Here is a 24,793-nt window from a genome sequence, read left to right on the forward strand (position 1 = left end):
TTACTTTTCCACCACACAGCTCATACATGAATGGAATGGAATAGCCTGCCTGTGCTGATGTCCATGCGTACAAATATTTTAATACAAATCACGGGTTGAGACAGTGTGGTTTCTCACTGTGGCTTGTTAAAACCATTGCTTTCGAATTAGGAGGGCCAGTTTTAAACCTCTTTTTGGTGCAGTGGTGGTCTCTCCCTGAGGTGACTGCCTGTTGCCCTAACATAGTGTATGTCACAGCACTAAGTGTGTGTCGCTATGGCTCACTGGAAGTGTGACTAATGTGCTGTACATGACTTCTCAGTCCACCTTTGCCTTCACCAGCCCTTTCTTCTCCGCCATCCAACCCAATCTCTAATATGTCCCTCCTCTTCTCTCTGTAAGCATCCTTTCTCCTCTTTTTGACTTTTCTTCATCATTATGTTTCCTCTCTGATTAATGCAATCTATCCTGCATTTTTCACTTTAAGCTCACTTATTCTCTTTGTGTCCCCACTTTATTTAGCTTGATAACTGTCAAATGTGTCTCTAACATACATATTACTACCTGATTTGTTCTGATGTCATGGCTTTACCGATGTAAAAAAAAAAGTTTGTCATTTGATAGAAAAAAATGAGCTACCAACAATCTACAGTATTAAGGCCTTTACATAACAGATGGCTGAAAACCAGAACAAGAAAAAATCCTTTTAACACATTTGTATTAAGAGGACCAACTACTAAGACTCCATTGACCCAGAGCACTGGGCTACAGAGCCTCCGTGTTGTTGTACACTACAGTGCACATTGTGTACATCTCCATTCCACACAATGTGATTGGTTGATGCCTTTATTCACAGTGCACAAGGTGAGAAAAATCAACCTCCTTCTGAAAAAGTTACAATAATATTAATGTTCTGTGTGCAATACAATAACAGTTCCAAAACATATATAACATATATTGATGTGCAAATTAATTGCATGAAAAAAGACAACGTTTTACAGTCTGACCTGGTAGGATGTCTGTTTGTTTTTTTTCCCTATAAAGTTTATTCAAACATCCTAATGTGAATAGGAAATGCACTCCTCATGCTTTTGCAGCTCCTTAGTTGACATATTGCTTCCTAATGCTTCTGTTTTTTGAGATCATGTATACCTATTAGAAGAACCTGCACCCACATTTGATGTATTATTGAGTTAACGCAATATATAAGAAAATGTAGTTTCTTTTGATTATTTTGTTCAAATCTGAATCCCTTAATAAATCCTGTTTGTTGATACTGAAGGTAATGGGAACGCCCATTTTGTTGTTGCATCATGAAAAGTGATGTAACAAATAGTGCAACGAAATAATTTCCCTCAAAAAGCTACACAGAGTCTGTGGAAGATCTGGTGAGAATCGTTTAGGCCCCATCAGATATGTGTCCTGGGAGATCAAGAGAGGGGTAGTAACAACTATTTAAACGAGAGATTTAAAAGCTCAAGATGTCTGTCCACATTTTTACTTGCAATATCTCAAGAAACAAAGACACATCACAGGTTATCCAGTGAGGTGCAAAGACGTGATATCTGAGCCAAGGAGAGAACTCTTAATCATCTATTCTGCGATAATTCCAATAATGGAGCCTTTCCAGACCACTGTGAGTGAAGCAGAGATTGTCGGGTTAGTAGCCATTCCTCAGTCAACAGTGCAACTCACGAAAACACAGTAAAAACCGAGACGCTGGTGACTGACATGATGTGTCAGAGCTCAGCCTGTCGCAGAACGAGTCAGACATTTTCCATGTCCGTTTGATGTATGTGCATGATGGCCGGCTCCATTAATCACACTGCTGCTGAGCTGTCTGACGTTCAGGGGAAGTCTCAGGGTTTTCTATGTGGTCGCGCCTGCTGATAAATAGGCCTGCTAAGCTAACTGTAATGGACTGAACGTCTGCTCTGTCTTCACTGTAAGAGCTGTCTGCGTTAAGCTTGGTCTGCTGTTATGCTATGTCGGATAAGATCATTCACCTGAAATACAAAACAACTGATAGAAACTGGTTATACTATAAAAAAGAAAATAACACAAACAACAACAAATGGATGGATTTCTGGCCTTCAATACTCTTTTTCTTGCTTGTGAAACAAAGCATCATGCTTTCCTATTGTAATTCCAAGACTGCAAAAGTGCCCCAGGCAGCAAAATTTGATTTAGTATTGAAAACAACTGCAGCCTTGAACTTCCAGGAAGATCAACCAGTAACTTCACACTAGAGCAATTACATTAGAATGGATTTCAATGAATATGACTAAAAAGGAACCGACCTTCTGGTGAAGACACTTGTAGACTATTCTAAAACAATCAGACCATATTAATACAAAACTAAACTAACTACACATGTTACAAAGGAAAATTAAGTTGGATGTAAAGCCACGCAATTGCATTTTAAGCCAATATGTATTGCTTGTCAATTCAGTTCAATGAATTGAGGAAATCTGATATGGGAACAATTTGGGAACAATTTCCTAGTTGTTAATTTTGGCACTCCCCAGAGGTAGTATTAAAAAAAACACTTGGGATCTAACTCCTTAGTTTGTTAGCTTAGCTATTCTTTGTTTGTTCAAAATACATGTTTGTAACAACATCTTCTGTCTCATAAGTGCCTGCAAACCACTTCATTTAGTGGAGTTGTTAGTACTCTGACAGTGGACGTTGAAATACAAGTGGTTGGTGCAGCACAGCTAATGGACTCACTGGCTCTCCATCACCTCAAAGTCAAGACAAATTGCGACAAGTCAACGTTACAAATTAAACTTGATCTGAAAAATAAATGCAGATTTACTTCACCCCTCAAGAGTGAAGAACAGAATCTTCCGATTCTACTGGAATTAAACAACATTTTGTCATTTCAAATGCTCTTGCAACAAGAACTTAAAAGCTAGTTTATGTAATCTTGACAATCTAGCAAGCGTACGCTTTTAAATATTATCCAACTGAAAAACCCAGACCAGTGTCGCCAACTCTTTTCCAGTGGCGGTAGCATTACTAGTTCCAAAAGTCCTTAAATCTAGTAAGAAAGTCAGTCACACTGACTTAACAACTGAGGCGCAAAAGCCGCTCCCTCAAAATGATCATCATTAACGTAAAGAACCAACATGGCCACGATCGGACGTGCGTATGGTATTGCTGTGACAGACACAGTTTGAATTCTCTTCTCTTTTGTCATGGCATTTGATTTGTAGATTGCTGTTGGGATGTGAAGAGAATTACAACAATTACAACAACTTTTTTTTCTTTTTAAGAAGATTACCAACCCTAGCTTTAATGCTTCTGTGCATATGGGGGATTGCAGGACCCCTGGTTCCTTCCTTCAAATAGTGTCAGTGATGCCTTCATTCTGCTGGTGGTGAAATTTGAAAATGGCAGGAAAGGACATCCCCTCTACAACCACCTGACCATGTCTATAAAATGTCCTATTCTACATTACATTAAAGGACATATCTGAATGAATCAAAAGCAGTGCTGCTGCTGCTGGAGCTTTGCAAAGAAACACCAGCACCTTATTACTTTCATATTTGTTATTTTGTCATATATGCTGTAACAGTCAGGATTAATAAACCAAACCAAACACTGGCAGGCAGTAATGTTAGAGTGTAAAATGGGTACTGCGAGCTGTGTGTGCGGAGACGGTACACACAAACAAAAGCACACACACTCTCGCCTTCGGAGACAGCTTGCAAACAGCGTGATTTAGGAGCTAGGCCAGTGGCAAACAGAAGTGTTTAGGAGAGGAGGAAAGAGCAAGAAAAGAAAGGAAGGATGAGAGAGAATCAAGGACACAGGACAAGACAACCGGCCTCATTAATTACCCTGTTAAATGAACAAAGAGCAGCAACAGGACACAGGCTAATTTTAATCAATGGAGACACGTGGCGTTCAGGGGGCGGGCTGCAAATTAACACTCGGAGCAATTAATCTGGTCCTGAGCACACTCTGTAACGCCATAGAAAAAAAACAATGAAGATTCAGTCCTCATTCAATCACGCCAACACAATTGATCTTCACTTGCTTCAGGGTGCTGCCTTGACGGAAGGGTAATTATCAAAGACACATTTGTAACATGTGCAACAGATGTTTCTAAAGCCTGCATGTTTGAGGGCTAAAGACATTTATAGATTTGTGCAGGTGGGGTCGAAGTTAAGTGGGTCGTCCATTAGTTGCAGAGTTGATGGTTCAATCACCGGCTCCTCCTGTCCACTCGTCAAAGTGTCCTTGAGCAAGAAACTGAACCTCGATGGTTATGCCAGTACCATGTACGCTGTACAGTCGAGAACCTATGCCGATTTTCAATGTTTGACCTTTGACCTTGATACATATTTCAGTTGTCTTCCCAAGTTCACAATCAAATGTAGTGCTGCATCTTCGTCGACTAAGACAACACATCTGATTTGTTGTCTAAGAGGGTGCAGCCCTAACAATAACCAATCGTGATTTGATCAGCGCTGCCTAGGTTGACAGTTTGATCGGAGTTCACAAGCTTCACCAGCAGTGATTGACAGCTGCTTTACAGACTCCTCGGCTCTGATTTGTTTTTGTTTTTTTGGGTCTGATGAAATCTTTTAAATACCTTCAGGAGCACTAAAAGGAGGCAAAGAGACCTGGTTTTGCCCCAGCATATCTTTCTCGTGTACTACTGTCAGGATATAGCAAGAGTTTGAGCAAATATGACTGATGTTATTTTTTATAAAAGTTACCAACTGTAGCTTTAAAATGATGAATTGACTAAATGTGCAACTGATTGTTCACCTACTTTTTCACATTAAATGTCTTGAGACATTTAGTTCATTAGCGTATACATTCCAGTGTTCATTGTATTTAACTTAAACTTCTGAGCAAACCATCAATTCAATAGAAGACCGTTTTAAATGCCTTTTAATATTTGTGTTTTCTGACGAAATAGAACCTTTCAATATTAAGTATAAGGATACATTTACCAGTTCTGGGCAAGACAAATGCTGGGAGAAGATGATCTTTGAGGAAAAAGGAGGACAGTCTCCTAAAAGGAGAAGGATAATGCCAAACGAGAATACAATCTTCAGGAAAAGGTAAGAGATCTTTGTGGAAGATGAGGAAGATATTTGACTGAGAGGAGGCAAGATCTCATAGGGAGAAAAGGAAACGCATCAAAATATGTGTAGATAAAGTGGAAGATTATCACAAAGAATGAAGATATGAGGAAGAGGAGACATTTCAGCTTTCGTTGACGTTACAGTAAAGTTTTGCCTCTGACTTCCCTCTAACTGATGATCTGTATTAAACATGGCATTACTTTGATCCTGAGAGATTCATTGCTCACTTTCTTCTGTTTTAATTATAGAAGTGACAACTCATTTAATTATGCTGTTTTTGTTCTAATCCCAGCAAACACTTGTGATTATTCATGCACGATGAGATATTTAAACACTTAAATTTATAACTGGGCTTTGGTCTCTGGCCACAGCTGTAAATATCGAGGCTTTCGTGGGCGGTTTTTCTTGTTCTTATTAACAGAGTCTCAGCTTGGACAGTGTCAACTTCATTTATCATTGTCATTGTTTCTTCACAGAGTGGCCACAGGGATAAAACAGTGATGAAAGACAATCAGTGATCTAAGGATACCACTCATTTACTATGTATTGTACATAGATATTAAATGACACCAAACATGTGAAATTAGATAAAATACAGTTTTAAAATCAAATTATGTCAATACAAACTAAGCCCAATCTAAATAGAGATAACTTTTCAGCTAATTGATTAGTAAATCGACAGACAAATAGTGTTACAGTGAAGTACACATTTAAAGTAGCAAAAGATACTCAAGATATATATGTATATGTATACCTTTTAACATGCTTCTGGCTCAAAAGACACAGGGACTTGCTTTCCCAGGTATTGATGCATTTATAAAGTAATATATCCTTCATCACATTCTCCTCTTCCTCCAGGCATCCAGACAATTTCTGGTGTTGTTTTTTCCTTCTTGTTGTTGAACTGAACTGAACTAAACTGTGGTATGTACTGATTGAGTGGAGAGGAAAATAGGGACTGGGTTTTGGGGATTTTCGGGAAATGTGTAATGTTTTTGCCTGCATGTGAATTACTAATACATTTAAATATACATTGAGAGATATCTGTTGAGGTGGCTTATACTAACTGTTTTGCTTTTGGGGATACTTTGGATGGTTCAAGATATATGTCTTGTGTTTATGTGTTTATGGCGCTCTATACTTGAGTCCTATGTGCGGTGGACTAACTTAAAAATATTGACTCACAAACCTGCCGAAAATATCGATAGCCGTGGACCTAACTGGCACCCCAAGCAGTAAGCCTTGCCATTACAGTAGTGACAAGAGCCTTGAATTAAAAATCATGTTTAAGAAAAAAGTAAAAAACTTTGAGTCTGTTAAGTTTTCTCAATTTTGAACGGCTAAAAGGGCTTAACTAGTCATTTGGACTTTAACCATCTCCCACAGGCTCATACGATTACAAGGATGTGTTTTAGACTGAAATCCGACTTTGTAAGGGGTAGATATGATGCCTTTTGTGAAACGTTAGTATTTGGATGGACGCAAATTTCCCATAAGGAAATATTGAACGTTAATGATTTTGTACACACCTACGCGTACTCTGACAAGGGTTGCTGTATTTTAGGAATTTAAATGATTTAAATCGACTTTGTGGTGGAGGTAACCCAGTTTTAGTTTTTAAAACACACCTTTTTTTTCCAAAAAGAGGGAGAAACGCTCTTGGTTTTTAAACTAACCAAGTACCATTGTTGCCGAAACATAAATAGTTGTGTTTCAATTCACAACGTTAGCCACGACCATGAATCTGTTAAAAGCTTAAAATGCGTATAAATTACATGCAAAATATCCTTAAAAGTGGCGTGCTATTGATACGCCTTCCCATGAGATCAGGTTGTTCACTCAGAAACTACATACAGTCCTATATGCTCACACAACAGGGTCACACACACACACACACACACACACACACACACACACACACACACACACACACACCGACCACTCTATCAAAACTACATAGCCACAGGCTTCCCCATTAACACTTGTCTCTTGAAAAGAAATGAGAAAAGAGTGGAGTGTAGGAAGAGGTATGACTTTTCTCTTTTTAATGTTTGGGAAAAAAAGAGAGAGAGATTGAGAGAACCAACTTCAATTATGTATACCCCAACAACTTCAATTAAGCATGGGAGCAGGAAAATCAATGTGGGAACTGATGACATCCCGGGCCTTTCATTCGTCACTGAGGAGATGGTCTGTCGAGAGGAAACACGCACACACACAAACACACACTATGTATAAATACTCACTGGGTATAAATCACTCTACGGCCAACAAGAGCACAGCCTTCGATCTCATGCCGAGGGCTCCACCATCTGTGTTTCCCATCCATCGATAATGAGTAATGGTCATCATGTGAAAAATCAAGAGTGAATAGGGGGAAACTGAGTATTTCTATTTGGCAAGTGTCAATATTGTCGACAGCTATGATGATACATGTAGAAAGAGAGCGTGATGGATGTTTTTGAATGAGACCTCACTGAATGAAATTTGTCTTAAAAGAGTGCCTAAACACACGCCTAACATATGTGTCAATGAAAACTATTCCAGCCGTGTTTGTGGATAACTCCTGAAGCTTACTGAAGCTAACCGATTGGTTTTGTTGGTTTTGCTCCCTCTACCCAACTGCAGGCGTTTTAACGATAACAGCGTGGCGTAAAATGACACATAAGAACTTCCCATGGATCAGGCTGGGGCTTGAGACTTAGGTCGGCCCGTTGTCCATGGAACTATAATGCTACATTGTGAACAACTATTCTGTATTAAAAATCAGCAGGAAGAGAACCTAGTTAACGTCGGTGGTCAACAGAGCTGACGGCTAAAGTACGGAAGTCTCGGTTACATTATGACACCTTCATGCCTATTCAGTGAAATAGATTTCTGTGAAGGTAACTTGAAATGTATTGTTTTGGCAAGAATGGAGCAGATGTTGACCTACATTGGATTTCTTGTTTTTTGTTTTGAATCTGGGTATTGAATCGGGTCTTAAGAAACGTGAACATTTTGTATTACTATCAACTACAAAATGTGCAGTCTCATTGCATCCCCACTCCTGCTATTGGAGACCTTTTCTTTTGGTCCTTTTTTTTTTTTTTAAAGACCAAAACTATGATGTAATTATAAAGTGTTGATGACTATTCATCACCTTAATACATTGTGTTTTGATTTCTTGTTCTGTTATATTAATGCAGAGAGAGAGAGAGAGACAGAGAGAGGAGAGAGATGATAAAAAATAACATGCTGTCTGGGCCGGCTCTTATCAAAGTCATCATCAGTGTCCCTGCATGAAATTCCATATTAGCGTGTGTTTGTGCATTGGAGTGTGTGTTCGCGTTCGCTACCTTTGTAGTGTTCAATAATTCAGCAGCAGAAGACGTCGTTATATCTCCGATTTCCAGCCCGATGTTGTTTAATGCCTGTCGCTATCTCTGGAAACAGGGAGGACTTGGAAGTGTTCAGCATGGTGGGAGGGAGTGACTCGCCTGTTCTTCTTTTTTTTTCACTTTTCTCTTCAGGAGAAGAAGAGAGAGGGAGAGAGAGTTAGAAGCAGAGCCGGCGAGAGTTAAGTGGCGTGTATTCAGAAATATTGATTCCTGGCTGCCTGCACCAAGGGTAACCTCACGAGTTTATTTTTCCATCATGCGAGTGTGAATAGTGTGTCTCTGCGGTCATCAGCAGAGGCTCTCTGCAGAGGCTCTCTGCAGAGAGCGACTGGAGCCATGCTGAATAAACCTGAAGCATTGGGGTTTAATCCATGCGATACAGTTCACATGATAAAGTATAGAGAAAAAGAAGGAAAAAGAAGTGGGTGCAGGAGGTATTAGTGACGCTTTGTCTCTTTCAGACAACAGACACTTTTACTGCTGCATGTTTACTGCCCGGCCTCTCTGTCCACTGTCCATATGTTCATAATTGATTAATTGTTTAAGCCAACAAATATTCTCTGGTTCTGTTTTATGTCGATGTTCTATAAATATGGATTTATTGACTAAAAACACACACATTTAAACACGTCCTTTGATGACCTTGGTGCTGTTGATATGTGAACTGTCCATACCATAGTTGTTGCATTGTATTACATTGAAAAAATACCATTTAAAATGAGAGGTTATATCCCGCCGTGTAATGACACATTTTGCATTTCAAAAATAGAAGAATTACACTTAACATTAGCATGGCTCTCTAGCATTGTGGGTTGTTTAAATGCTTCTACTGATGATTAAAACCACTTAAATCTATGCATTGCTGCTCAGGGGTCATAGAGGGCATTCATCCAACCGATGTAACACAAGTCCTGGAAGAATTACTGCACTGCAGAAATGTAAAAATGGCAATTCAATTTGTGTTTCAATAATGGATGTATTTGTAAAGGTTTTGGTTCCATATATTCTTACTTTAAACTTGCGTCTCAGAAAGCAGACGATAAAAAAACAACAACCTCAACAGAGAATCATGAGTGTTAAGTGTAACACACTTGCTTACACACACATACACACACACACACACACACACACACACACACACACACACACACACACACACACACACACACACACACACACACACACACACACACACACATACCAACATGGCCCCCAGAAACCTGCACTGGCACTTTTTCAGGGTACATGTGTCTGTGTATGTTTCAGAGATGGAATTAAAGACAGAGCATTTGCAAAGCTTTGTTGCTATTATTGTATTGTTTATATTAATTGTTAATTAACTTGCAGTAATTCTACTTACCTTTGCATACCTCTGGGTCTTGGCATGTTACCACCACCTCAAGCACAAAGCACTTTGACAAGGGATAGAAACATATTATGGTTTCAACTTTTTTCTTCATCAAACCAAGACCATGTACGCCAGTAAGAAACCATGAAGTTCAACAATCCTTAGTTTGTGTGACCAAATATTCGATTGCATTGTACTACGCAACAACATTTTTCAACTTCACAGATACGTACAAACAAAATGCGGAACAATTTATAGAAACATTGGACCAACATTTTGATATTTGGTACGGTGGGTACAGCAAACTCCGAGCATCAGATAACTGTGCAAATGACCAGCGTAAACATGATGAAGGCCACCTGTTTGTAAATGAACATGCATTCATGATAATTGTAAATTACCAGCCCAATAATACCATACAAAGGGTGCAAGTCCTGCCTCATTTGTCCAATATTGAAGTCCTGCTTTCAGAAATCCATAAATTATTTAAACAGCGTCAGCAGGGGAATTAAAAGGAACTGATAAAGCCAAGGAATCTGGGAGTATAACAATTGCTGACAATTTAAATTGATGGTGATATCGTTTGGTTATGCGATTATAAGGATGTGCTTCATCCATTAAACCTTTGCAGAAGTAGAGGGCGCAACCTATATATATAGGTTATAAGTATATGATATTGCAGTGTAATTTATATAGGATTTGCAAACTCAAAATTGTCTCAAAGTAATTAAATATACATTTATGAATGTATTGGTTAAATGCAGACTAATTGTACTTGCCAACTCGTAAATTGTGTTTGTACGTAAGGCAAAATTCTTTTTGAGTCAATGTGGCAAGTTCTCCCAAATCAGTCGTACCATGCACTTCAGAACAAGTTGTTCTTGCCGTCCATTAATGTCCATTAGCACAAATAGTGGTCAAAACAACTCATTGGACCCTTTAAACTTCTCAATAGTAAATAAATGTTGGTTGGAAGCTCCAGTACGCTGAATTTGGTTTCACAGCACACTTTACAGACTTGCATCTCAATTAGAAAACCATCATTTTATCCATATCTACACCACACTTAAAGCTAGTAGACAGCCTAAGCCAGCACACACACACACACACACACACACACACACACACACACACACACACACACACACACACACACACACACACACACACACACACACACACACACACACAACTCTTATCTTGACAAACTTATACAACTCACAACATTGCCATTCATGTTCACATGCTTTCTGATAACACACACACACATACACATCTGCTGATATCGCACACAATAACCCATGTCTGTGATTTTGAAATGTCAACCCTGATTTGTGCTTTGAAAAAAAAAAATGAAGATGCAGTGTTTGCAGCTTTTCTCTACTTTGAAGGTAGTTTTTGTGGTGTTGTGGAAGCAGGAGGACGTCGACCCTGAAAGGTCACAGTTTCATTGGCTGAACAGCAGAAAGCTTTTACCGTTCTCTTTCTTGCGAGAATGTCTACCCGACAACAACATCTCTTGTTCAGGCCACTTGAATGAGATTGGATATGCCGCTAAATTATTTTTCGATGCACCCAAGGCCAAATAGTCTCTGGTTATTGTGACACACGATGCCGCTCTGGCTAATTAAAATAAAGTCAAATTAAAGTCATTGAAAATGGAAGTAAAAAAGCTGGCTCTCATCAAAGTGCTGTTGCACGTAGATGATAATTCAACTCGTGGTATGAAGTAAACAGACAAAAATGCACTTCTGGTGTGAACAGCAGTGACTGAATGACTTGAAACCACATTGAGTTGAGATTGGAGTTGCTTTATATCTTTTACAATTGAATAGGTGTTTATGGATTATGGCTCACTTGCACAACAATCACATATAACAATAAGCAACACAATGGTGATATCCATGCCGGATCAGTCGTGTTTCCTGTTAGTTCGGTTTTATAGGACAGGTAGATTTATTCTCCAAATATTATGAATTTAGTCTCGGTTTCTCAGACGACACAGATTTCCCTGTCGTCTCTCTACGTCTACGATCATTATTTAACAAAGCCTCATAAAAGAAAGAACAAAATATCACAAACACATTAATGCTCCTGTTTGAAGACTTTACTCTTTAAAAGACTGAATGCTACTTTCCTTAAACAAAAAAAAAGGCTTATTAATTTCCTTCAACAGCTGAGCTCTGTAGTTTTTGGCACACTTTTACTCAAACAGGAGGAAATAGTGTAATTGCCAGGGACTACTTCCAACTGCGGACTGCACTGCTGAGTATTTAAGGTTTGTGTGATTGACTCAAAATAGACCAGAGTGTTCTTGGTGTTTTCAAGGGAGAACAATATTAACAATAACCAGCCTTTTCCTTGAATGCAGTTCCTTTGTTAGTGTCAATATGAAATCCGCTTTGTTACATTTTGTAGTGGGATCCGCGGCCTCATGCCACCTTTACATAATAACCATTCCAATGAGTTGGATTGATGCACAGTTAAAATCTGTTCGAGATGTACGATATTCAACCAGGAACTGAGCTTTTGTCTGCAGCTCCAAAGCTGTTGTTGCAACAACCAAACTTTTTTTTTTCTACCAACCATACAGATACCTTTTCCGGCATTTACGTTTTAGTGAGTGTGCATTAATATTCTGAGCCAGACCGGTCTGGAACATTAAGCTTTAATACCAGCCCAGAGACCTGTGTTTCAACTCAGCCTGAGAAGGGAACAGTCTTAACTGTGATGTTTACTTACACACACACACACACACACACACACACAGTGATGAATATGGAAATTTCCCTCTATCAGTCTCGCTCTCAAAGACACAGCAATGAACACGCACATCTTCCCTGAAACCCCGCCACACGCACACACACACACACACACACACACACACACACACACACACACACACACACACACACACACATACACAAAGCTAAGGTGTTTCTGTGAAGTCGTGCCATCTGTCTTCTGGTATTTCGATGAAACTTGACGGGAGCAGACCCCTATAATAATCGGTATTTTTCTCTTCAAAGTGGTTTGGTTTAACATAAACTTTGAGGAGCCTCCTCTGGGACTCTTCGGCTCCCCGACCTCCGCCTGGCCTGGTCTCCCAGATACCTCCGGAGCTGCTGTTGTTTGGATATGAAGGTTAAAAGCGATGCTACGGAGAATCGCAGCGAAGCATTCCAGAGGAACACGCAAGTTTGTCGCTGGCTGAATTTACTCAGTTTGTTCAAGTCCTTCAGGTTGATTCCCTCTCCCTCTCACTCAGCTGGCGCATTTGTTCATAAAAAGCGTGAAAACAACAAAGATTTGACAAAATGCAATGGAAAGAATCTTAGACAAATGATAACGTACATGAAGCATGCAGCCTAAGCGTCCACTGAAGACACAGATCTGTGTGGAGCAATGAGGAGACTGTAAACTTCCCTTAAATTAATATTTGACACAAACAGAAACATTTTATAAAAATACATTTTAACCCTAGACCACTAATGATAATAGTCACACTATCACTAACGTCGGGTGAATTTCATCCGATATAATGTACTTGATAAAATATACTTCTCATCGAAATATATTCAAATACAACAATACTAGGCAAGTTCATGTAGTCTTCTTTTATTTTACCCTATAGAACTTCTCATAAAACGATAAACAGGTATCACGGGGAGACCCTGAAAAAAGGCTCAAAATCCGGTGGAAAATTAGAGAATCGTCAATAAAATATCATTAAAAATATAAATAAAGGAGCTATATACTTGTTATTTGGTCCACATGTTCCTTAGACATGTGGACCCGAACAGGTGCCTAAAGAAAAAACAGTGATCGGAGCAGGAAGACACGCACACCTTCACAAACGTCTGTGAGCAGCATGAAGCTATAAGGACCCACGCAACTCAGACAAAAGCAACACAATGAAAATAACGTAGCAACAATCTCTCAGGTGAAAGTCACCCGACGTTAGTGTTCTAGGGTTAAAATAGCATACATTGTGTGTTTTACATTGTTTTTGCACCGTTTGCGTTGCGGCCTCTACTTCTGCAAAGGTTTAATGGAGGAAGCAGATCCTTATAATCGCATAAAGGCAGCGGATGGAAAAAGGCTTTATTTTCCATTTTCCTTTGCTTATTTTTCTCGAATATCAGTGAGAATGTGTGCTACATTTGTATAGAAATCTGTCTTTTGTGAGGATGTTCTCCACTGTCCACCATTACATTGATGTTGGTGGTCTTGTAGTCAAAGGAAAGTGCCAGGAAGAAGAAATAGACAACAATGCAGAGACAGGCAGAACCCCGTGAGCCTGACAGGGAGCTTGAACATGTCATGGGCAACGGACTCACAATAGGAGCCTCTCTTCCACATGCACGCTCTTTGAAAAATGATCATGTGGTACGAGTGAGGCCCTTTATTTGTCCTGTTTTCCTGCCATCGACATGAAATATGTTGTGACTACATGCAAACTCCATGGTTTGACTTACTGACTGATCTCAGACCACCTTATTCAGGTCCATTCAAACCCTTATAAAGACAAAAGTGTTCATACATGTTCAATATGGTCACAATAAATCAGGGGAACAGATTATAGTTGTTAGATTAGATTGTCTCTCTGAAAAGCAGTTCATTTGAAGCCTACTGAGACCTTTGACCTTCTCCTCTTTAACCCAAAACCTTACATTTTTCACATCTTTTCTATTCCTACGAGAACATTTGGTCAACACAAAGAGAAACAAACACCCACACACACGCACACAAATGAAAGCTTCAAATCACTAATGCTCTCCACTCAAACAGACCCCCATTTCTTCCCATTGTTTGCAGCATAAGCCATTAAAGCATCAAACATTTTCCATATGCCGTCTGAGTTATGTGATTTGTTGACTACAGATTGGAGACAACGGCAGCGCTTTTAAATGCACAAGCACGCCTCTGCACTAATGTCGGCACACGCATTTATAAGACCAACTGTGGAGAAAGTAGCCGCTCTTCCTCGCTCACACACACACACACGCGCCCTGCCAAGCTCTTTGATGGTGGACTAAATGCTGTGTCGATGCTTTGACGAGTTTTTTAAACAGTTTCCAACAGACTCCAAAGAGCCAGGTGCTGATAGATTTGGATGGGATATGGAGGCAGCTCACCCTTTTCTCCTCAGTCAGTTTTAAGCGTTGACCACAGTTCCTTTAAGAGTTTTTAATGAGATAGATCCTCAGCTGTGTGCTTTGAATTGTTTTAGTAATTCAAAGTGTGACACATTTCTCTTTGGTGTCCTACATCAGGACCACCTTTGCCTTGAAGCCTTACTAAGGATCAGCTTAGGATTCCTTTTCATGTGTTTATTCACTGTCCAGAGCTGTGGGACCATCAACCCCACTGTACTTTGCATTTTAATTGCCTCTAACTCCTTCCCTCTCTCATGTATGACACAAAGGCCCAAATCCAATGCGGCCTCCTTCACCCTCTCCCGACCCACTTCCTCTCCGTTTGCATGATCGCATGGTGGGTTGAATATGACGTGCCACCTCACACCAAATAGCTTTGGGAGTGGGTTATAAACCCGCCCAACAGTGAGTCTCCATCATGCTGACTTCACCAGCTGCCCTTAGTGACCGTGTGCAAAACGGGCCTGTGTTCGTCATGGAAGATCTGACTACATGTAATTTGACTACAAACATAGACTAGTGCGAGTAAATTTGTCTATAAAAGCTGCTCCAAATGTAACAGCAGTGTGAGTGCTCATGTTTACACCCTTAGAGCACCCACATTGTATTAACTGGAACTTGTTGAAGACAGGATGTCACTTCTGATTGACGAGAATGAGAGCTGCAAGCTGAGGGGATGTGTGACTTATCTTTGTCAGGTGGAAAGACTCCAAATAAATTATTATATTGCCAATATGTTTGCCTCAACAGCTTTATATGCCGCGCATCTAGTGCACTCATGTTAAAGTGATTGATAATTATCAGACTACTGTCTCTCCAAAATGCAGTAACATTTTATTTCGCTACAATATTACAATATTAATAGCAAGTAAGTTTACTTATCAAACCACAACTCTTCATTCTTCCGTTTTCTACTCGCAAGAGTGCGACTTGTTGAAGAGGAGACGACCAATTTGAGGAGTCGATGACGGAAAATTGCATTAATGCAAGTGACTATTCTGTGTGGCCTCAATACATTTACTCACACACACTGTGACACACTATATAGCTGCATTCATCTTGAGGGATTGAGTTTATACTCCTTTTATTTCATTGCAATTTATTTTCCATCTTTAAGCGGTTCAAATTGAAAGGGGACATTCATTTTAAAGATTGAGTTTAGGTATATTCACACTCTTTGCTCTATGTTCCTAATGTAATCTAAAGGGCCCTGAAGTGATCAAACTGGACGTTATTGAACATATTTATTGTCGACTCAGCAACACTTCAAGTGACAGACAAATGGCCGTGACTTTGGATGTGAACGTGACTTGTAAGTCAAAGCTGAAGTAAGATTTTGAACTTCTGACTGCCCACAATTGGGACTTATTGAGGAAGTCATTCCCATGTATTTTAAGTATGTTCTTCTGATTTCAAAAGAGTCAAATGTCCTCAAGTCTGTGGTGCGTTTAAAGACCTCTGATTGTGTGACTAGATGACCTCTTTCTAGAGATTCATCTTCCACTCTTGTCTTGCTGTGCGTTCTCACTTTTTTCCCCCCTCTTTATTTTTCAACTGTTCAAAGAAAACTATTTTCCACTGAAGGGATCAAGATGTTAAATGTATTTCCCTTGTCTTGTAAATTGCACGAGTGAGCAACATTTAAGCCCTGTTCGCTCTTTTGTGAACAAACATTATTTTGCTCTTCAAGGACATCCGTGTGTGTGTCTTTATTATAATTAATGGGTCCACACAATTCCTGTGAGGCTTCACACACACTGAACAAATACACCAAGTGGAACTACTAGTATACTTGTTTTTGCCTGAATGTGTGTGTGTGTGTGTGTGTGTGTGTGTGTGTGTGTGTGTGTGTGTGTGTGTGTGTGTGTGTGTGTGTGTGTTGAGGTGCCTTTTTACAATAATTACTGCTGATGCCATTTATAGTTTACACAGTACACTGCCTTTATAATGATAAATGTTTGGAGCCAAGAATCCCCAGACTTTAGCAAAGTTAGATAACATTAGGCCTCTTTCACTATTTGGACTCTCAGTTTGTATGTTTTATATTTGAATGACTGATGCCATTTTTAATGAATGTGGTTTTAATGTGAGATGCATTACATTAAAAGGTGTTTTATACATGTTCTATGCCAGGCCTTCATCCTTTGTGCGTACACATTGTCTGAGACAGTTCTATATTAGTTTGATGAGTATGAACAAAGTCAGTTTCAGATAATATTGATGAATCCCGGATTTGTGCGTAAAGCGTTCACACATAGTTTAAGTGCAGATTTGTGTTTTCTGCAAAACCTTGAAACGAAAGTGTAGATTTGTTGAACAAACTATGCCAAACCCTCAATGCTTCAGTATGTTCTGGCATGCAGCCGAACAAGATCTGTGTTTATATAATACAGTTAGCAATCAGCAAATATTTGATCAAAAACTAAGTAGACTCAGTTATTTATCAGAAGCAGATGAAAGAGTGTGTGGTTTCACCGTTTTTCAGACACAGACACATTTTTGTCGTTCCTCAAGAAGTTTTAAAGGCTTGATGTCGACCAAGTTTCTGTTCACGTTTTTTTTTTTCATGTGTGTGTCGTTGAGCACCGATACAAATTGGCTATGCATTTTTTTTTTTTTTACGAGAATCGTGGGTCCATCACACAAAAACCCTCAAGTTTGTGTAAGTCAGAGCAAAGAACGACCCCGAAGGCTTTTCTCGATGTCTCGAAATGTTGCTCTTGTCACGACTTGCTTTCAGGAAGACTTTGATTGACAGATGGTTCATCCAATCACCTGCCAAGTGTTTTTTTGAATGCACCTCCTCTTCTCCAAACAGTTTCTAATGACGGCCTCTCAAGATGATTCTGTGTGACAAACCATCTGCTGGGTGAAGTTAGAGTGAGTGTGTCGGCAGAGCTAACGTGCGTGTGCACTTTAGTGAAGCATACACACACGCGCTTTATACAAACATCTCCATGTCACCCTCCCGGGCTCCCTATTTTGCACTTTACTTTGCCTTGAAAATGATGTGCAGAATGTTTCCGACAAAAAGATAAACCTTTTAATCATAATCTGACTCAGACAATAAACAAGCGACTACACAGCGCTGTCTGTCATGTAATGTGTCCGTAAGGAGAGCTCACTGTATTACTTTGGCGTGTGATATGTTGTTCTGTGTTTTTTTTTACTTTGCTCCTCAGATATAAAAACATATTTTTCACTAGTGTAAGCCAGGCCTTCGGGTCTACTCTGTAAGGCTACAAATCGATCCCTCACTCCTGAAACTATTTAGTGTCTGTGCTGAGAAAACCCTTTTACTTTATAGTGAGCAACACGATTTGTTTTGTTTTTCAGCTAAAATGTTCTGAGTGATTCTCTGTGGCACGTATTGATTTTGAATTCCTTCTTACTGGGTATCATCCAACTCTGTCTTTCTCTTGTCTGTCTCACTGTCTCTTTCATGCACACAAACAGAGAAAAATACTGTGTGAGTTCCACACCCATATCGTCTCCACGTATTTACCCTTTTCTTTTTTTATAAAGGAATTACTACCAGATTAGTTAAAGACCATTTTCACAGAGAGTCGTGTTCCCCATGCATACAAAAGTTGTTGTGGGTCCTGCTGCAATCAAACACTGATCAGAACAGTTTAAGGTAATCAAGGTCCTCCTGCAATGAGCACGGCTCAGGAGCAGACTGGAGGTAAGGTGCAGATACAAGGCTCATTCGCACCAGAAAATAAAAAGGACACACACACAGAAGGATGGTGAAACATTTTAGTTTTCAACCAGGCTACTTATGATCTGATTATCTTTGTTTAATACCTCTGTCTATTTAAGACTTTTGAGCATGTGCCAGTGATGCATGTGTGATCTCTTCATGTGGCAAAAATAGACATATACAGTATGTACAGTATATGTATATGTAGAAAACATGGACTTGGTTTCACTTGGTTGAACAACAGTTCCCCCAGCAGCCCAGACTGTTGTGCTCTTTATTGCTCTGACTGTCTAATAATGAAGCAGATGGGTTCACATTAGAGTTAGTAGAAAGCCCAGAGCATTACAGAGGCTAAAGGGTGCCTCGGCACCTCGGTATCAAGGCACTGACACATATGAAATATACAGAGTTCATCATTTTGTTTTTTATTCTCAAACAATAACCCAGGATTACAGCTGTGTATTGTGTATATTAACCCACGCTCACAAGCGCTTGAAAAACAGACAATGAATGCACATAGGTGTTAGAACAAAAAGGAGAAACACACACTCTGCTTCTGTCACTGCCGAGACTGAGGCAGTGGCTGTGGTAAAGCATAGTGACGGATAAATGAGTTGAGAAAATGTGCTCTAAGAGGATCAGCCAGTGAAAGGAGTGAGGCTCCAATATCTGACTCAAACTGCAATGTCTCCTATTACTTTAACGCTTACCTCTCTTGTTCTTCTTTTAGCCCTTTCTTTACATACATCTGATTCATTTTGATGCTAAAAGGAATCCATAAACGGTTTATTGGAGTACTTCTGTCAAATGGTTTGGAGCATGTTGGTGCTGTTATCTATGTCAGGGTGATGGTAGTACCACACCTTGCAGAGCAGCATATATGTTCTCTCTCTTCAGTGCAGGGTGTCTCTCCAGCTCCTCTTGGGACATTCTGGGATTCCCTCTTCGACAAGCTGGGGTGTCCCAGTTTCTCATGGATCTACTCCCTGTACATCGTCCTTGTCCTTGGTCACTGACCTTTCCATTTCTAAACGCAGAGTGTGGAGAGTGATTTGACAGAAAATGAGCGGAAATAAAGAGCGCTGTCTACACTGACGTGTTGGGTCAACAAATGCAGTGAGACGTTGAGACCGTGGCTCTTAAAGGGAAAATGATGTTTGGTCAAGTGGCTTTGAGAACCAATTTTAGACACAATAATGGGTAAGGTTTTACAATGTAGAGACGGATAAAAGCCTTACAATGTAAGTAAATATGACTGAGTTTGTTTTATCCTCTTTAAAGCATTTGTTGCCATGTCACGTCTTGACCAGAATAGGGAGGAAAGCATGTTTTCCTGGAGATGTAGAAGCCGGCCACACCTGACAGGATCCCTGAGAGGGAACGCCTACACATGGGAATGCTGCACTGGGCAAGCATTCCAGGAAACACAGGTATGAGGAGGCTGCCATGACAGCTGAATCAATCAATGCCCAAGAGAAACAACTTGTGGCACAGTGGACCAGAGTCTTGGAAGCTCTTTAGAAGTTGGTTTGTTGGAGAAGCAGTCAGTATCTGGTCTAGAGGATTGAAATCCATCCCCCAAACTTACTGTTTTAAAGAGAATATGATTGTCATTTGCGGACTCCGTGGAGGAAACCCTCTCCTTATGTAGATATGAAGGGCTCATTTTGTGCTAATGAAAAAGCCAGTCATAGTTTCAGGTGATTATACATTCAGGAAAATAGTTATCAGTATTATATTCCATTCCTGCAAATAGCTCTGGCGAAATCAAACACACCTTTTAAGTTGTAATATTTCCAACAGATTTAGTAAATCACTTGTTTGTCGCCACGTAGTTTAAAACCCCTATGAAGAAGAATATGTTAAAGATGCATCATTCCTGTCAGGTCTCTGCAATGTTCATTGGCCTTGTAGTTTCTTGTTTTTGGTCAACTTAGAGGCTCGAGACAATCCCATCGGTGGCGTGTCCAGCTCAGTATCACGTATGTGCAAAATGTTCTTGGATGCTCAGTATTTCAGAATAAGGGTACGGGCGGCAGCTCAGGACAAAGCTGCTCTACTTCATGTCCCCAGGCTCTTTCATTTGAGATAGAGATGACGTCAGAAAAACTCTGTGTCACAAGAATGGGATTTTGTTATCGAACCATAAAAGAGAGGAGCCTTGTGGTGAAGATTTAATTGTAGTCAAACCAGTCGTGTGTTTTCGTTCTCAAATAACCATCTTTATATGAGACGACAGGCTCTCTGAGTCTCAGCGGTGGTGAGAATGACCTTGTCTTTGGCTGACAAACTGGGCACCTGACATCTTATTTTGCTCTTATCCTCTTTCACAAACACATACAAACAAACACACACACACACACACACACACACACACACACACACACACACACACACACACACACACACACAGATAAACAGACAACACAGGTGCAGTGACAGTAAGTGATATGCCAGACGTTCTCTCATCACAAAGACTTATCATACACAGACACACACATTATAGAGGCACGCTTTCCAGGCCGGTGGGCACACACACACGCACGTACACCTACGAACACACACACACACACACACACACACACACACACACACACACACACACACACAAGTGTCTAGTGGTGAGGTTGTGGGGACAGTTGATCCCCAGACAGATTAGGCTGCAATCTGAAATCTCCTCAGGCCAGCCCTGAGATCATGTGTACACACACACACACACACACACACACACACACACACACACACACACACACACACACACACACACACACACACACACACAGACACAGCTTTAAAGTCACAGCCAGAAGTGACTTGCTAGTTATTTGAAAAACTTTGTGAAGAGCATGGAACAGTACGATCAGATAGTTTTTTGATGCCTGCCTTATAAAAACTCTCTGGTCATGAGGCAGCAAGGAGAAGGAAGCTGGCAACACATAGTCAATACAACGTACCCAACCAATTCAAAACAAATACAAGAATCAGTACACTACTAGTAGTGAGATGTAGAAGGACAAGCTACCTAGCTAACTAGCCAGCCATCATAAGAGAAAAACAACATTGTTCACACATTTAACAGCCCTGTAACACATACTTTTACTTTGTGTATGTATCTATGTATGTATCTGTGGATGTATTCTCTCTTTTTTTCTATTTTATTACATTTAAAAAAGAAAAAGCCTCCTGTGGACAGGTGTTGGAAATTAGCATTTCGCTATATACACTTAACACGGTGCATCTATTTTTTTGTGTGCATATGTATGCTATGAATTCTAATGCCACTGTGATGTCCACATCAAATAAATAAAGTCAAGTCAATCAGCCTCCACAGAGCTGCATGCACACTCTTGCTATCCCCTTTGCTACACTGACATGTGTTGTCAACAGTGTTGGGGTAACGAGTTACAAAGTAACGGATTACAGTAACGTAATTACTATTATAGGTAATGAAGTAAAGTAACGCATTACACTCAAAATATTGGTAACTACACTACTTTACTAGACCTCAGTAACGCGCGTTCCTACGTTATGTTATACGTTACGTTATGTTTGTCTAATATACACCATAAGTACATAACTGATTCCTTGGCTGTAACTTCAAAGTCATCTACCACTACTCTGAATACAGGAAGCTTCTTTAGTTTTCCAACTTGTTTTCTGCGAACCAGGTGCTAACTTTGTGGATTGAAGTAAATTACTTTTCTCCTGGAACAAACGCAACCATGCTTACTTTCACACATGCACACACATACTTGAAATAATTACATTATTTTTCTTTCTTTTCTTTCTTTCTTTTGTTGTCTATCTTATGCATATTTCATGTTTGTAATTTTGTAAAATTGTAAATACTATAAAGGTGGAGGCTTCAAATAAGCCCAGTTGGCTTTTTGTCTCTTCCTGCACTGTGATGTTAATTTTCTGTTATGATTTTTTATTTTATTGTTTGAATTGTGCAAAAATAAATAACCTAAAAAGCTCTTTTGTGGGACCTCACATTTTAGAGGTTGTAGTTTGGACATGGTTCCATTTACATCCACCACTTGCTCTCTGTCCCCATGCAAACGTGATAATCTCCATCTATTTTCCAATTATGTTATTAAAGCAAAGAATAAGGTAAAAGTACATTTTGTGAATCTCTGAGTTCTTGGATTCTACTCGCTGATCTTATTCTAAAAAGAGAGGATAGGTCCATCACCACTGACATCTATTGTTACTGCTGTCAAGGTGATTAAAGCTGCTCCTAGAGGGAGATATAGGAAGGGAGTGTATGATACTTAAGCACCACTCAAAATCTGATATAAATTTGCCAGTAGAATTTAAGTATTGTCTTTCACCTTCATCTCTCCTCACAGACAAGACACGCCATGCTGTCAGATCAATAGTTAGTGAAACCCTCACTAAAGGTAACCCTGCGTGGAGGATTCTCTCTTCACATATCTTGATCAGACGAAATGTGTTAAGGGCCCTTGGTGTTTCATTGTACAACAGCTGTGGATTGCTTCTTTTTTTCTCTAGCGCATATCATTATTCATCAGCTGTGTATCTTTTGAAGTGTTGAAGCTACGGCTCTGTCTTCTGCAAGCTCACATTTTATGAAAGAGAGAAGGTAGCCATTAAGAACTATTTCGCCTGGGATTGTTCTTTGAAATGTATGTGTGAATATTGAGGAAACAGCAAAGTGGAAACATGTGGATTCAGGGTTTGACAGATTTTGACAATTATTTTTTCTTTGCCCTTTGTTTCTTCAACTTCATAGAATTTATTGTCAACTGGAAATGTTCCTGAAAAATGCTTTTTGGGTGCTAAGAAATTACAAAAAGGCATAAATAAATAAATAATAATATAAAATGCATTTTTGGAAGTTTGACTATACTCTGCTCTCTCACTCTCTCTTTCTCTTTCTCTCGCTTTTGTTTTTCTTTTGTTGTCAGAGGTTGTCTTCCCTCATCTTCTAACCAGATGTTTGTTGTATCTGTTTGTGTAGGTTCGATTACCAGGAGCTGCTTCATAACTCCAGCTTCTGCCTGGTGCCCCGGGGCCGACGTCTTGGATCATTCCGCTTTCTGGAGGCACTGCAGGTGTGTGTGTGTGTGTGTGTGTGTGTGTGTGTGTGTGTGTGTGTGTGTGTGTGTGTGTGTGTGTGTGTGTGTGTGTGTGTGTGTGTGTGTGTGTGTGTGTGTGTGTGTGCAAGGTGTAAACATATACAACAGAGATGCACTTTGTTTTAAACATATTGATGCCTTAAAGGTTGACTGTTTAGCATTTAGGGGGACATTTTGGCAGAAATTGAATATAATATGAATTATTCTGTTTTTATTAGATTACAATCACTTAAAGCAAAACATCTGAGTTGATTTTGAAACGTTATATTGCATATCTAAATAAGGAGTCAGTCCCCTTCACAGTCTACAAACTTTGCGCTTGCATGTTTTCAGTAGGCCATCGTAGTTCAACACTTGGTGAATGGGTGAAGTTTCAGTTGTTTTTTACATCAGCAACATCTCTACATAGATGCTGCCATATCATTCATACCGGGCCTTTGAAAAAGTTATTTCCATATTTGGTTTGTAATTTTATGAATAGAGACACATGTTAAGCCCCAAGTGTGGCGAGGTCATATAAGAGCCAAAACAAGATTTTGCATTGTTCCTTTTCTACGAGTCTAAGAGTACATAAATGACATATGCAGTACCCATCCTTTCAGAGGGCATTGTTTTTATTAGTAGCAGTAGACTGCATACTAATGACGTTACATATGGTACTTCTTTAGCAGGTACATTTTTACTTTATCTGAGGATTTACAAGTTGCTATTCTGAGCCAGAGGGTCATGAGTCCGAATTCCCAAATGCAACCCCAGTTGGTAAAACAAAAAATCCCATATCCCCCAAAAAATGCACGTGAAATGTTTTCATGAATTCATTGAACTCAGTTCCGTAATTTGTATCTCCTATATTGACGGTTAAAACGTTGCTTCAGTGCAACGTTTGTCCCGACTGTCAGGATGTAATACTGGTGGGGAGATGGTTTAAACCTTAATTATGACTTTATATTATTTCTATTATATTATTTTTTACTATGTATCTATGAACTAAGACAATAAGTCAATTTCCACCACTTA

The 24,793-nt window shown here is 39.6% G+C and overlaps 1 protein-coding gene across 1 annotated transcript in view; it reads left to right on the plus strand.

Moving 5' to 3' along the window:
- Positions 1-24,793, plus strand: part of LOC306733537 (exostosin-1) — a gene marked incomplete at both ends in the record, with an annotated part of 181,948 nt that overhangs the window by 119,078 nt on the left and 38,077 nt on the right. The window contains one exon of the mRNA XM_079214790.1: positions 23,659-23,752. Within this exon, the coding sequence (XP_079070916.1) occupies positions 23,659-23,752 (94 nt within the window). The remainder of the gene's footprint in view (positions 1-23,658; positions 23,753-24,793) is intronic.

This window comes from Taurulus bubalis (genome assembly GCF_910589615.1).
Source record: "Taurulus bubalis genome assembly, chromosome: 3".
Lineage (NCBI taxonomy): Eukaryota > Metazoa > Chordata > Actinopteri > Perciformes > Cottidae > Taurulus > Taurulus bubalis.